Below are 12,133 nucleotides of genomic sequence, written 5' to 3'. Positions count from 1 at the left end.
AATATATATCTACTGTCATGGAAATTTAGGCAGCTGTATCAATTCTGTGTGTGTATATGTACAGGAGAGGGAGTAATATGTCAATGGCTGACTGGCAAGAGTCACTGATACAATGGAAAGCCAGAGAACCTTAACAGACTGAGGCTTGAGGGCTTAATTTGATACTCTCTGAAAAAGCAGATTATTGCTGCAAGAAAATGAAATGGTCAGGGGAATAGAAATATGTTCCTTGCAATAGTTTATTTGGTATTGAATGTAGCTATACAATCCAGATTTCTTAAATGAGTGTTGCTGGGAACCAAGCAACCAGGCTTCTATACCAGTCAGCAAAGTGGCAAATACAGTTTTCAAATGAAAAAAAATATATCTAAAGCTTGCTGATGAACATCTCCCACGTTGTTCTTTGTAGTGTCTTACTTTCATTTTATACAGTAATTTTTACAGAAATTTTCTTTAATAGGTTTCAAAATCCTCTACCCTTCTTCAGAAATAAATCGTGTTCATTCATGTGTATGATGGCTTTCTAAGCTTTAGTTTCAGCTGACTTCTAATACCTTCTGCTCCTCCAGCCTTCCTCCCATACCTTCCCTCCATCAAATATCTTGTTTCCTGCTGAAATATTTTTCCATTTTATCTTGTCTCAAATAGTTGTGACCAAACTATTAAATTTTGATGATGTTTGCTCTTCATTTGATTTATCATATGACTTTAGAGCATTTTATCTCATTTTAAGAAATATTTTCCAGGGAGCAGACCTTTATTAAGAATATGTATGTATTGTTTATGCATATATATAAAAAATAATACATATTAATATTCATATTCTTGACACTTTTGTTGAAGGTATTAGCGGAGGTATAAAAGGTAATCTTACTTTGGTGAATAAAACTTTATTTGAGATGAAATGTAATTAAAATAAAATTGGTTTACTACTTATTACTAAATAGAAGAATTACTCTTTTTTTGTAATTACTAATGCTTGGTAATTTTAGCTTTAATTCTTGTTTATAGCATTCTTTCAAGTTACAGAAAATAATTCTGAAAACGTGCAAGTTTTATGCTTTTTCTTCTTTTCATTCTTTCACCTCAAATATAATTTTGACTTTACCAATTTTGTATTGTAAATTAAAACTGGAGATGTGTATTTGGAAAGGCTTATAACACTAACACAGTTGCTTTTATGCCCATTTAAAGGTAATAAATAGTTTTGTTAGATACTGTGCTTCTTTTACAGTGTGTTTTTAAGGTGGCTTCAGATTTACTGCTGGGAAAATCTTTAATGTTCAAAGTAAATTGTTCTGTGAGGGAGTTTTTGATGTCCAATAGGAGCAAAGTACTATGATAAAAAAAACTCAGTTAAATTCCTCAAGGCAAACTTACTTCATTACCTCATTTATGGATCAGTATGCCAAGTTAAAAAGAAAGGCAGTTTCTTTGGAGCAGAAAAGCTTGTGATAGTTGAATTGAACTAATAATAAAAATGAGTGCCAATAGACTAATAGTAGGAAAAGGAAAAAAGCTAAGAAATGTATTGTTATACATATATGTTCTGAGTTGTCTATAAAATTAACAGAAATTGGGTTGTTTCCAATGCAAATCTGTTTGATTCTTTCTGTAAGACTTCAAACTTGATTTCCCATCTTTACACATGCCAGTGTAAAGGAGGATTTAGAATCCAAGCTGATCATACCCCTATGAGTATCTTGTTTACATATCTAGTCAGTCATCATTTTACAATATAAAACCACAACTATTACATTATATTTGCCATGTTGAGCTACACATATATGACTTGGATGCATATTAATTAATTCTTTAAAGTTGTAGCTCTGTCCTAATACTCAAGTTGGAATGGTAAGTAGGGAGTGCTGTGTTGCCACTTCTGACAAGCACTGCATGGGCATTTTAACTGTAAATTTCTATGCCTTTAGGAATTTGGGAAAATCACAGCTCATTAGCTGTTTCTGTTAAAAGGTTGGCTTCCCTATTGTAGAGGGATCCTGAAAGAACTATGAAAAACTCTTCCAGGAGTCATTGCCTTGCAAAGAATCGTGGTAATATCAGCCAGCTGCCTGATAGTATCATGGCATAACAGAAAATAACTTATAGGGACCTAATAACCTGGAATAGCAGTATTGGATTGTATTAGATTTTTTAAAGGACATATTTCTGTGCCAAATGTTTTGTATCTTTCTGACATATTGTAAGAAAAATGGTTTTTTTTTGGTTACTTACTTAGTTATCCAGTGAAATTCTCTTGATTCTCTTGGTTCTGTTTATTTTCCTGAATTGTAGATTAAAATATATATGGAAGAAATGAAATTTTAATCTAATAGCAGAGATAAACTTGAAGAATTTATGTGTACCTCTTTGAATTTTATTGATGATAACACTGAATAGATTGAGATACTTCTTTATTTAATGTTTTATCTTGAATGAATTTCAACCTCCATTATGTTTAATCTATTTTTTACTTCCTAATATGTTATCTCTCTATATAAGTATATATGACATATATATGAAATGAAATAAGCAATACTCATGCCATTAAATAGAAAAACATTTGAAAAAGGTACCTTTTTTCCATAATATACCATTAATTACTGCATCCAATTTAAAACTGGTAAATCTGCTTAAAGATAATGTATAGCTTAAAATTTGCCGAAATTGATGTTTTGGATTTTTACTTACAAAATATATTTTGTTGAAACACACCCTGCTTACATGTCTTTAAAGATTAGTAATTGTCCAATTATATAATAGCTTCCAATAAAACCATACAGAACTGGGAAAGAGAAGTGTTTTCCACTTTGATTAAGAATGTGGTTTAAATGTGAAGATTTTTAACAGACTACAAAATAAACACTTCAAAAAACATTTGCACTAAGGGTTTTTTTTCTTGTTGCTCTGCAGTCTCAGTTTGAACTCAGGGTATTCCATATTCGTGGAGAACATGCTGTCTCAACTGCTCAGCTTGAGGAAACCATTGCACATCTGAAGAATGAACTTGATAATAAATTAAACAGAAGAAATGAAAAAGCAAAGGATATTGGTGTTTCTACTGAAGATGATAACCCACCAAAGGCATACCGAAATGTATGTATACAGACTGACAGAGAAACTTTCATAAAGCCTAGTGAAGAAGAAAACAGAGCTGTGAAAAATAACCAAATAGTACCCAAAAAGCTTAATATTTCTTCTTTGACACATAGTATATCTGTCCAAAGTGAAAATAAGGACAATTACAATGTACAGTCATCAGAAAGTGTCTTGTCTTGTCAACCAAAACAAACGCTGACTCCTCCACCACCACCTCCTCCCCTTCCTGATTCTTCACTGTCCGCTGTAGTTCCTCCACCACCACCTTTGCCAATGGGTCCAGCTTCACTGACATCTCAGTTTGGATCTGGTCCACCACTGCCACCCCCACTTTCTGAAGGCTGTAGGAATTTTCAAGCACCACCGCCGCCACCACCACCACCGCTTCCAGGGCTGGGACCTCCTGTTCCTCCTCCACTGCCTGGATCTGGGTTACCTCCACCCCCTCCACCTCCTGGACCTGGGTTCTTTTTTAATAGCACTTTATCCTCAAACCAAGGTCCTCGAAAACCTGCCATTGAACCTGGCCGTCCCATGAAGCCTTTGTACTGGACACGAATACAATTGCAAGATAACAGGTAAAAGTATATTTACTTGGACTTAGAGTTGCTACAGGTCAGTGTAGAGACGTGAAATTTATGTAATTCTAGAAAAAAAAAACTGAATCAGTTCTAGAAGTCTGAAAAAATAAGTTGTTTTAAAATATCATATTTAAATTAAAATTATATGTATTATAAATGAAAACTTTTTGCATTATAGCAAAAACATGTTTTATTTGGGCATTGTTCCCCAATAATTCAAGCACTGCTTGGATAACCATGGTGACAGGGTGCTTCCCAGATTTAGCACTAAAATGTAAAAGGGTAGCCAAGAGATTAGAAATATTTTTTTTCTTAAAATTAAGTCTGCATTAGAATTAGAATTGAAATGTTAAAGTTTGGTCAGGTAAGAATTTAATTTCATTTTTGCTTTCCAGTCACTTCATGTGATCCTTTCTCCAGAGAACTATGTTGTGTCATCCTCTATGATTCCAGTTCTAGAAACTGTTTTATCAATTAGTTTGTAAGTGTTCATTTGGCAAACAGGCATAAATAAAAAATTTTTGGCCAGGTTTTTTTGAAATGATCCTACAGTCTTTGTTTATGCTACCTGTTTATTTAGCTAATGGGAGAAAAGCAGTTTTCCCAGTCACACTTTCTGGACCAGCATTAATACCTTACTGCCACAGTTACTCAGCTGCTCTTTTAGATTTGACCGATTCTGACTTTCCTTCTTGTATTTATTACTGTAATATAGAGCTCATTAGGAGGGATGGATCAAAAAGGATTTTTGGGTGATGCTTAAGTGACACAGACTATTTTATTTTAATGAAGAGTTGTTCCTTAATTCAGGTCTTGTATTAATGCAAGTAATGAAATTACATTATTATTTGGATCTTAAAGTACAAACCATTATTATCTGTGTTTAAAATTATGTTAGACTAGCAGCAATTACCAAGATGCTAAATTTAAACATTTTAATAAGCTAAATTATATTACTGTATATGGCTCACAGCCATAATGCATCATAGTATTATATATGCTATACAATATATGCATACAGTATATTACTTACTATTATATTATAATATACAGTTAATTTTTAGAAATTATTTTAGTTTATTTATCCTGTAATAATGATTTTTATAAATTATGTATTTATTTAAATTATTTAATATTATAATAATATTTTATTTTCAGCTTTCTCTATTATATTTAAACCTGTTTGAAGTAAATATCTACAATTAAGTGGATTTAAATATGAGTTTTATTTTACTTTATAGCTCTGAATTTATTTTTATGAGAAAGTACCATTATTCTGATGTAATAAAACATTGTAAGGTGTTAATATTTTATATAAAATATTGGGCCAGAACAAAGAAATTACTAAAATGTCCATTGTATATTCTTAGTTTTTCAGAATTAAAAAGAACTAAAATTTTCTGAAAATTGAAATTTTTCAGAATTGAAATATTTTGGAGCAGGAGGCTTGAACATTTTGGTTTTACTTTCCCAGTATTTCTTTAGCATAATTGTTTCATAGTGTTGGTCCATAGATAAACTTTATTGAAATTCTTCCCATTGAATCAATTAAGCAAAAGTTTTCTTTCTGAGACAGTGCTGGTTCACCAAGCTTTTGCAAGGTGAAGGATAATTCATTGCATTCTGATGAACTGCTGGTCACCAGGTGTAATGGTGCAGCATTTTCATGGTCTGTGTTAGAACTGGAAATTTCTTCAAGGATTTGCTGCTCAGATGAGAAGCTGTCCAGGACTTATTGTTGCAGAGCCAGAAAGAATCCTTCATTCTTCAGTATTGCTAACACAACTGTCCTGATTCAGGGACAGCAACTAATATCAGGAAGAGCGAAGCTGTGGAACTCTAAGCATGTGCTGTGACACGGAATATGCTGCATCAGCAGATGCTAATAGAAAAAAAATGAAAAGTTCCTTAAACATTCATGATAGTAGACAGTTAAGTAGAAAAAAAAATCCTAAATTTGAAAAAAAAAAAAAATTGGTTCCTTTTGAATTGGTAGGTATTCCGTTTTGTTTCATATTAGATCTATGTTTAGTGACATCAGCCATTCGTATTTTATAGTGATTTTCATCACTTTTTTTGTAATTGCAAATAATTTCACTGCCTTTTAGTGACATCTGCTGGAAGACGTGGTCCCACCTTCTACTGATAAACAGACAAGAACACTCAGAAGTTTTGTCCCACATATTTTCCTGAAACATTGAAATTTTTGAAATAAAGCCCTTTTAGAATTGATGTACAATGTTTGTAGCACTACATATTATTTTTCCCCTAATCTAGATAAAACTAGAGGACTGTGTAAACAAGCTCCCAACTGATCCAAAACTAAATCTGGTCTTGGAAGGCAAAAAAAGAAGGAAAGATAATCCGCATTTAAAATTTGCAGTTGGTTGAATGGAGAAGAATACTGGCTAATCTCCCAAAATATAAGCCACATAATTACTCTAGTTTCTCAGAACTACAGCAAGGATAAATATGAGGATACAACATCTGTGGATAACATGAAGTAATTAAGGTCCTATACAAATTTCCCCAAACACTCTTAAAATATGCTTGAATAAAGTTTGTTCACTATTTGTTGATATTGTTTATTTTTATAGGTCTAAATAGATTACTGGGAATTTCTCAAAAAAGCTGACATTGGAGTACTTCTAATCGTATTTGAAGTGGCAGAAATCTCTTGACGTATATTTGCACAAGCTGCCGTTGTTGCGCAAAGAACAGTACAATACGAATGATGCATAGTCTAGCAGGCATGGACTAAATAGCTGAAATTAGTAACTTAAACTAATAGAAAAACTTTTGACTCCTTACAAGAGCAAGATATAGGAAAGGAATGCTCTTTGTGTTGCTTTGAGTTTAAATATATCATGGATTTTCATTTATTCTGGTTAGATCTACTACGGTTTTAATAATAATATTAATATATATATTGATATATATAATTATATATATTTAATAATATTTAAAAATTTTATTATTACCTTTCCCTTTATAGGAAAACTGCTATGCCAACATTATGGGAATCACTGGAAGAACCTGATATACTTGACACTACTGAGTTTGAATATTTATTCTCCAAAGACACCACTCAGGAAAAAAGAAAACCATTATCAGAGACTTACGAAAAGAAAACCAAGGCCAAAAAGGTATTTATTGTTTCTTTGTTTGTCTTTTTTTTTTGTGTGTGTGTGTGATACTGTTCAGTCTTTCATTTTGAGAAAACTCCCTTTTAATTTTTGGATTTTTTGTGAATGAGCAAGAAAGAAAACTATGGATTGCTGATTCAGTTTTCTTGCTTGAGAATGCAGTGCCATTATTTACCTTGGAATTTTTTTGCCTTTGATAATGAAAGTTCCGCATCCCAGTGAGGTAGAAAAAATGCTGTATAGGAGAATAGAATTAAAGTTCTAATTAATATATGATAGTGCCAGTATTTCAGGACATTATTTGCCCTAGAGCTGATGTATAATTAATGCCTGTCATTCGTTACTCTAGCAAACGTCTCTTCCACTGAGATTAATTTTATTGGAAAAATAAAATTAAAAGCAACATTTTGAATAAAGAATGCCAGTTTTTTTTTCCAGTGTAGCTAAGGAGTTGTGTCAGGAAAGAGCAGGACAATCATGTCTTTAAAGGCCAAAGCTACGTGCAGTAGCTGTGTCATTGCCGTAGCGCAGATACAGTCGGCTTTAGATATGATCCATTACAGAGGCAGCTAGCACTTGCTAATTGCGATGTGCAGATAGGAAAAACAAATGCCATTAGTAGTATTTGCTGCCAGAAAAATTCTTGATTGAATAATAATCAATACTGTTTTTCTAAAACAATATGATTACACATCAGAAACTACTGAAACATTTATTGTGTTTTAAATCTCTTTGAGTTTACCTGCATGGAACCACAAGAGGGCACTTTGCATGTGAGCTGAGCTTGCTACCTTCAATTTTATAATACACAGAACGTGAAACATGTATACATGTTTTAGATGTTTCAGAACATCTTTGGTCATAAATTCCCTGTATTGTGTCTTAATGCAACAGCTAATGAGAAGTATCAGTAAGGCTGTAGAATTTATAGAACTCAAATTAATGCAATGCAAAAAGTAAATAATTAAAAATGGGGCCTGGATGGGGACATGCTGTCATTTGTAAATGCACACCAAATAAATAATTGTTACAGTCCTTCATATGGTAGACTGAAGTTGGGCATGAACATCTCTGTGAAAAATATTTTGAGATATTTTACTTGAAAAATACTTGAAGTGAATGTGACATGTAGCAGCAGCTGTATCCATAAATTCAATTAAGTCACCTACCTTATGCCTTCTTTCTAATATTTATTTTTACATTTCATTAATTTACCTTTTTCAGAAAGCATTATGTAATAGGAAATACAGCTTTCTAAAGAACTTTGAGGAATTTAATCACTGTAACTTTAATGGGGAATTAATATGTGCAAATAGTTGCTTTTTTATTTCAAAATCTCAGTAATTAAGGGAGTACTTCTCCAAGAGGGTGACAGCAAACCAGGTACAGAATTAGGCCTGTATACTGAAAGATGAAATTACTTTTTTCTTTTTCCTTCCTGCTTTGTAAACTAACTTATTTGAGTAACGTGATTTTTTAGAGATTGCTTTTGGCTTGTGCAAAATTTAATTGGGTAATACTTACAGAACATATTGTTATAATAATATGCATTATTTCTTGTGAGCAACCAGTGTATTTTCATTCAAAGACATCTTTTTTTATTTCTACCAACATTTTAAATATTCTGCTTTGTTATTAAAGGTAAAGTTACTATTTTAAGGCAATGGATATTTTACTAAAATTAATGAAATGGAAAGGTTCCTTTCAAGTACTGTGGAATAATAGAAAAATTAATTTCCTTAGAAATAAATTCAGAATTATATCTATTACCATGTCTTTAGTTTGGAAAACTGATGGGATTGTGATCATGGCGTTACAAACCATGGGAATTGTAGGGTTTTCCATGAGAATTTACAAAATTCGTGGTCAGTAGTGTGAAACATTCCATCATTTGGTCAAACTAAATATTAAAAATAAGTCCACTTTAAGAATTCAAGGAAAATTTTAATTGAGTACAGAAACATTTTCTTTTAGTGTATCCTGTCTTTTAACCTTTCTCAGTTAAATGACTCAGTAGCAGCTGAATGTTTCTACAGACAGTTGGCCCTCTTCGATGGTCCTGTGTTTTTCTCTGAAAGCCCAGATATGTGCAGGCCGGCTCCAGTGGATCAGTCTTGGTGGGCTGCAAATGATACAGTAGTAGAGAGGCATTTTATTTACTTACGGGAGGATTTATTAGTAGATAATAACAGAGAGCTCCTGTAGATCAATATAAAGCTGTCAGTTCGGCTGGTTTCATTTCTGGTTTCTCATGCTTCTTTTGGCTCTCAAAGTTTCTTGCCTTTTTCCTAACAATTATATCTACTAGGGTTTTAGCAAGAATCTTTGTCTTTGCTTCAGTACATAAATTTCTGCTTGTCTGGTTTTAAAAATGGTACCAGTGTCACATTATAGGGAATTGTATAGTCTGGTTAAAGATGCTTTCTACAGACATTAAGAAACACGAATCTTATGAAGCTCATAGTATATTACAGATTTAGCTGATGCTGTGTCATTATGTACGTACTTACAAATTCCTTTTTCATGTTCACTAGAAGAACCTTCCAGAGCAAGATACAGATACAGCAATGAGGTTGTAGCTTGTGTTTGAAATAGTTAAACTGTTTTATTTAATGATACCTGTAAGACTGACCCATTCCCTGCACTAAACCTTTTCTCTGCACAAACTATGACTTATTTCATAGCATCTTATACAAACTAAGTTCAGCTTCTTTGGTATTTAGGGAAATGACAGACCAATAGATGGTGCAGGTCTGCTTATTAAAACATGATTATTCAGTACTTTATTCCTTGAGTGGGAATTACATCAGTACCTCACACTCAAGTTCATTTTTCAGTTGGAAGTAAGATTTTATCTTTTAAATTAGAGGGTAATTGTTTCTCATTTAACTCTTTTACAATTCCAAATAAAACCATATTATTCAGTTTATTCTCAGAATTGTTAGTTTTGTGGAACCAGTTGGAATAATCTGTATGCTTAGGCTGTGAAATGAATGGTTCTGTGGAAAGCCTATAGAAATTTCAGTTTGTTCTGTTCTTACCCGTTTTTCCAGGTAGTAGACACTGTATGGTAACACAGATTAAAAAATTCACTGTGTCCTGTGCTTTTTTTTTTACTTACAGCTGATAGACACCTGCCATTTTCAACCAGAAATGTCTCAATGTCTTACGTAAGCTGCAGCAGGGGAGGTTTAGGTTGGACTTTAGGAAGAATTTCTTCACAGAAAGGGTGATTAGCCTTAGGAATGGACTCTCCAGGGAGGTGGCAGAGTCACCATCCCTTCACAAGGCTTTCATGTATCTGAGATCTGGTCTGACAAACAAAGATATGCACAAAGGTAATGCAATTAACCACAAGGTTAATATCATTAAGAATATTCAGCTACCTAAAAAATAAGATGGGGTACAGCTGGCTGACTGCTAATAGTTCAGCAGAAAGAGTCTTGCATTATAGTAGCTCACAAGAGAAACATGAATTGTCAAATCATGGTAGTACTAAAAATGAAAAGCAGAACTCTGATAGATCAAGAAGTATTGCTTGTAAGACACTACTCAACCATGTCTCAGTTGAACTGCATCTAGATTTAGGCACTACAACCCTTCATTAAGAATTTGCTAACAGTAAAGAGTCAAGAAAAGGGAGAATGATGAAAAGTGAAGTAGTCTCTAAGGAAAAAAATCTAATTATTATGATTGTTTAGTCTAGAAAGGAGAAGGTTGATGGGGACACACAGTATAAGTGTAATCAAATGCATGCAGCTGCTGCAAAGAAAAATTATGAAAAGCTTTCTAAGAGCAAGGATACCGAAGGAATGCAGAAAAAATTTGGCTAGGGAAATTGTGTTTCTGTATTTGGAGATCTTTAGGAAAGTTTGTTTAGAATGGTACACATATAATTGATAACTGTCTTGAAGTGCAGAAATACTGTGGATGACATCTTGAGTGCCTTTTTAACATCTTGACACTGTTAATCAATTAAAAGACATAAAGTCCACCTTCTGTCCATTGTCCTATGGATTGAAACAGCTGGATATACTTTTTTCAAAAACATTTTCATAATTCCCAAATTTGTTGTATTCATGCCAGACAGAAATGGCTTATTGGGTTACACTGATTTCTGGAGGCTTCTGACAAGTATGTGGGGGAAGAAAGGAAGGGAAATTAAGCATGTAAGCAGCAATGGTAATACAACTTAAAGGACTGCATAGAAGGTGATTTTACTTATTTTTAGGAATATAACAATTTATTTTGGAAAAATATAGTGCATTCACTTGATGCAATGTAAACCCAATATAAGTTAAATGAAGGTCAGGTGTAACTTTCTAGTACACAAATACATATACTTGAAGACTTGAAATATTATGGTAATGCTTATCTGGGTTTAGAAGCTCTGTAAACTGTGTGACTGCTCATGCTTCTTTGATCATGCAGCCCTTTGGAAAATGTAGCACCTTTGGAAGAACCTTTAAGGTTTTTTTCCAACTGTACACCCTCTGAAATAATTCAGGAAACTCCTGTTTTTGTGCATTTATCTTCTCTGCATGTATGCAATCTTTTATTTAGTGTTCTACTGTATTATGTAGATAATGATAAAAACTGGTGTTCTGAGGTTTTGACATTATGTCTTGAGAATAGAATTTGTTTTTTTCTGCTTGGGACAATTTACTGGCTAGATGAATATATTAGTTATGTCCCAATATTAAAGCAAAATACCATGCAATATATTTAAACATTAAAAACATAATTCTTCACTCATAAAAATGTTTTTGAATTAAGACTAGAAGCATTATAATCTTATATGAATTAATGTAATGCAGTAAATGCTTGGAGTTGATGTCCATGAAATGGAGAAGAGAGGACTGATGCCTTTTCCAGAGACTCTAGGTGGATAAATAACATACAGAACGAGTGGGATTTATTTCATATTTATTTTATAGTTCTGAAGTGGTTGAATCTGCCTTAGGAAAAGTTCAAATTATTGGAGGAAAAGTAAAGTCCATTAACACCTGAATATGAATCAAATAAATAGAAGACATTATTTGTTATGTATTAAGCTATGATACTCTATAATCTTGAAAAAGAAATATTTTAAAAAGATTTCTTTGCTACAATTTTTTCCATGTGGATTTTGTAGCTCCATTGCTAGATTTAACATGTATTTTGACATTGTGTTATTTTTACAATATATTTGAGCATTTGTTAGTAATTTATCCTCAAAAACTCAAGTGTATCTATAGTTTTTCAAGAAGCAGGATAGTTGGATATTTTTGATGCCACTCTGTCTTCATCTTACCAAAAAAAATGAGT

The 12,133-nt window shown here is 32.7% G+C and overlaps 1 protein-coding gene across 4 annotated transcripts in view; it reads left to right on the top strand.

The window, feature by feature from the left end:
• The window catches only part of FMN1 (formin 1), a 170,509-nt gene that overhangs the window by 83,532 nt on the left and 74,844 nt on the right, over positions 1–12,133 (top strand). For all 4 annotated transcript variants that reach the window (XM_053945797.1, XM_053945796.1, XM_053945795.1 and 1 more), the window contains exons 6-7: positions 2,914–3,677; positions 6,676–6,826. In XM_053945797.1, coding sequence (XP_053801772.1) covers positions 2,914–3,677; positions 6,676–6,826 — 915 coding nt within the window. The remainder of the gene's footprint in view (positions 1–2,913; positions 3,678–6,675; positions 6,827–12,133) is intronic.

This window comes from Vidua chalybeata, chromosome 6 (genome assembly GCF_026979565.1).
Source record: "Vidua chalybeata isolate OUT-0048 chromosome 6, bVidCha1 merged haplotype, whole genome shotgun sequence".
Taxonomy (NCBI): Eukaryota; Metazoa; Chordata; class Aves; order Passeriformes; family Viduidae; genus Vidua; species Vidua chalybeata.
The sequence above is the reverse complement of the archived record's forward strand: the minus strand, read 5'-3'. Positions and strand labels throughout refer to the sequence as shown.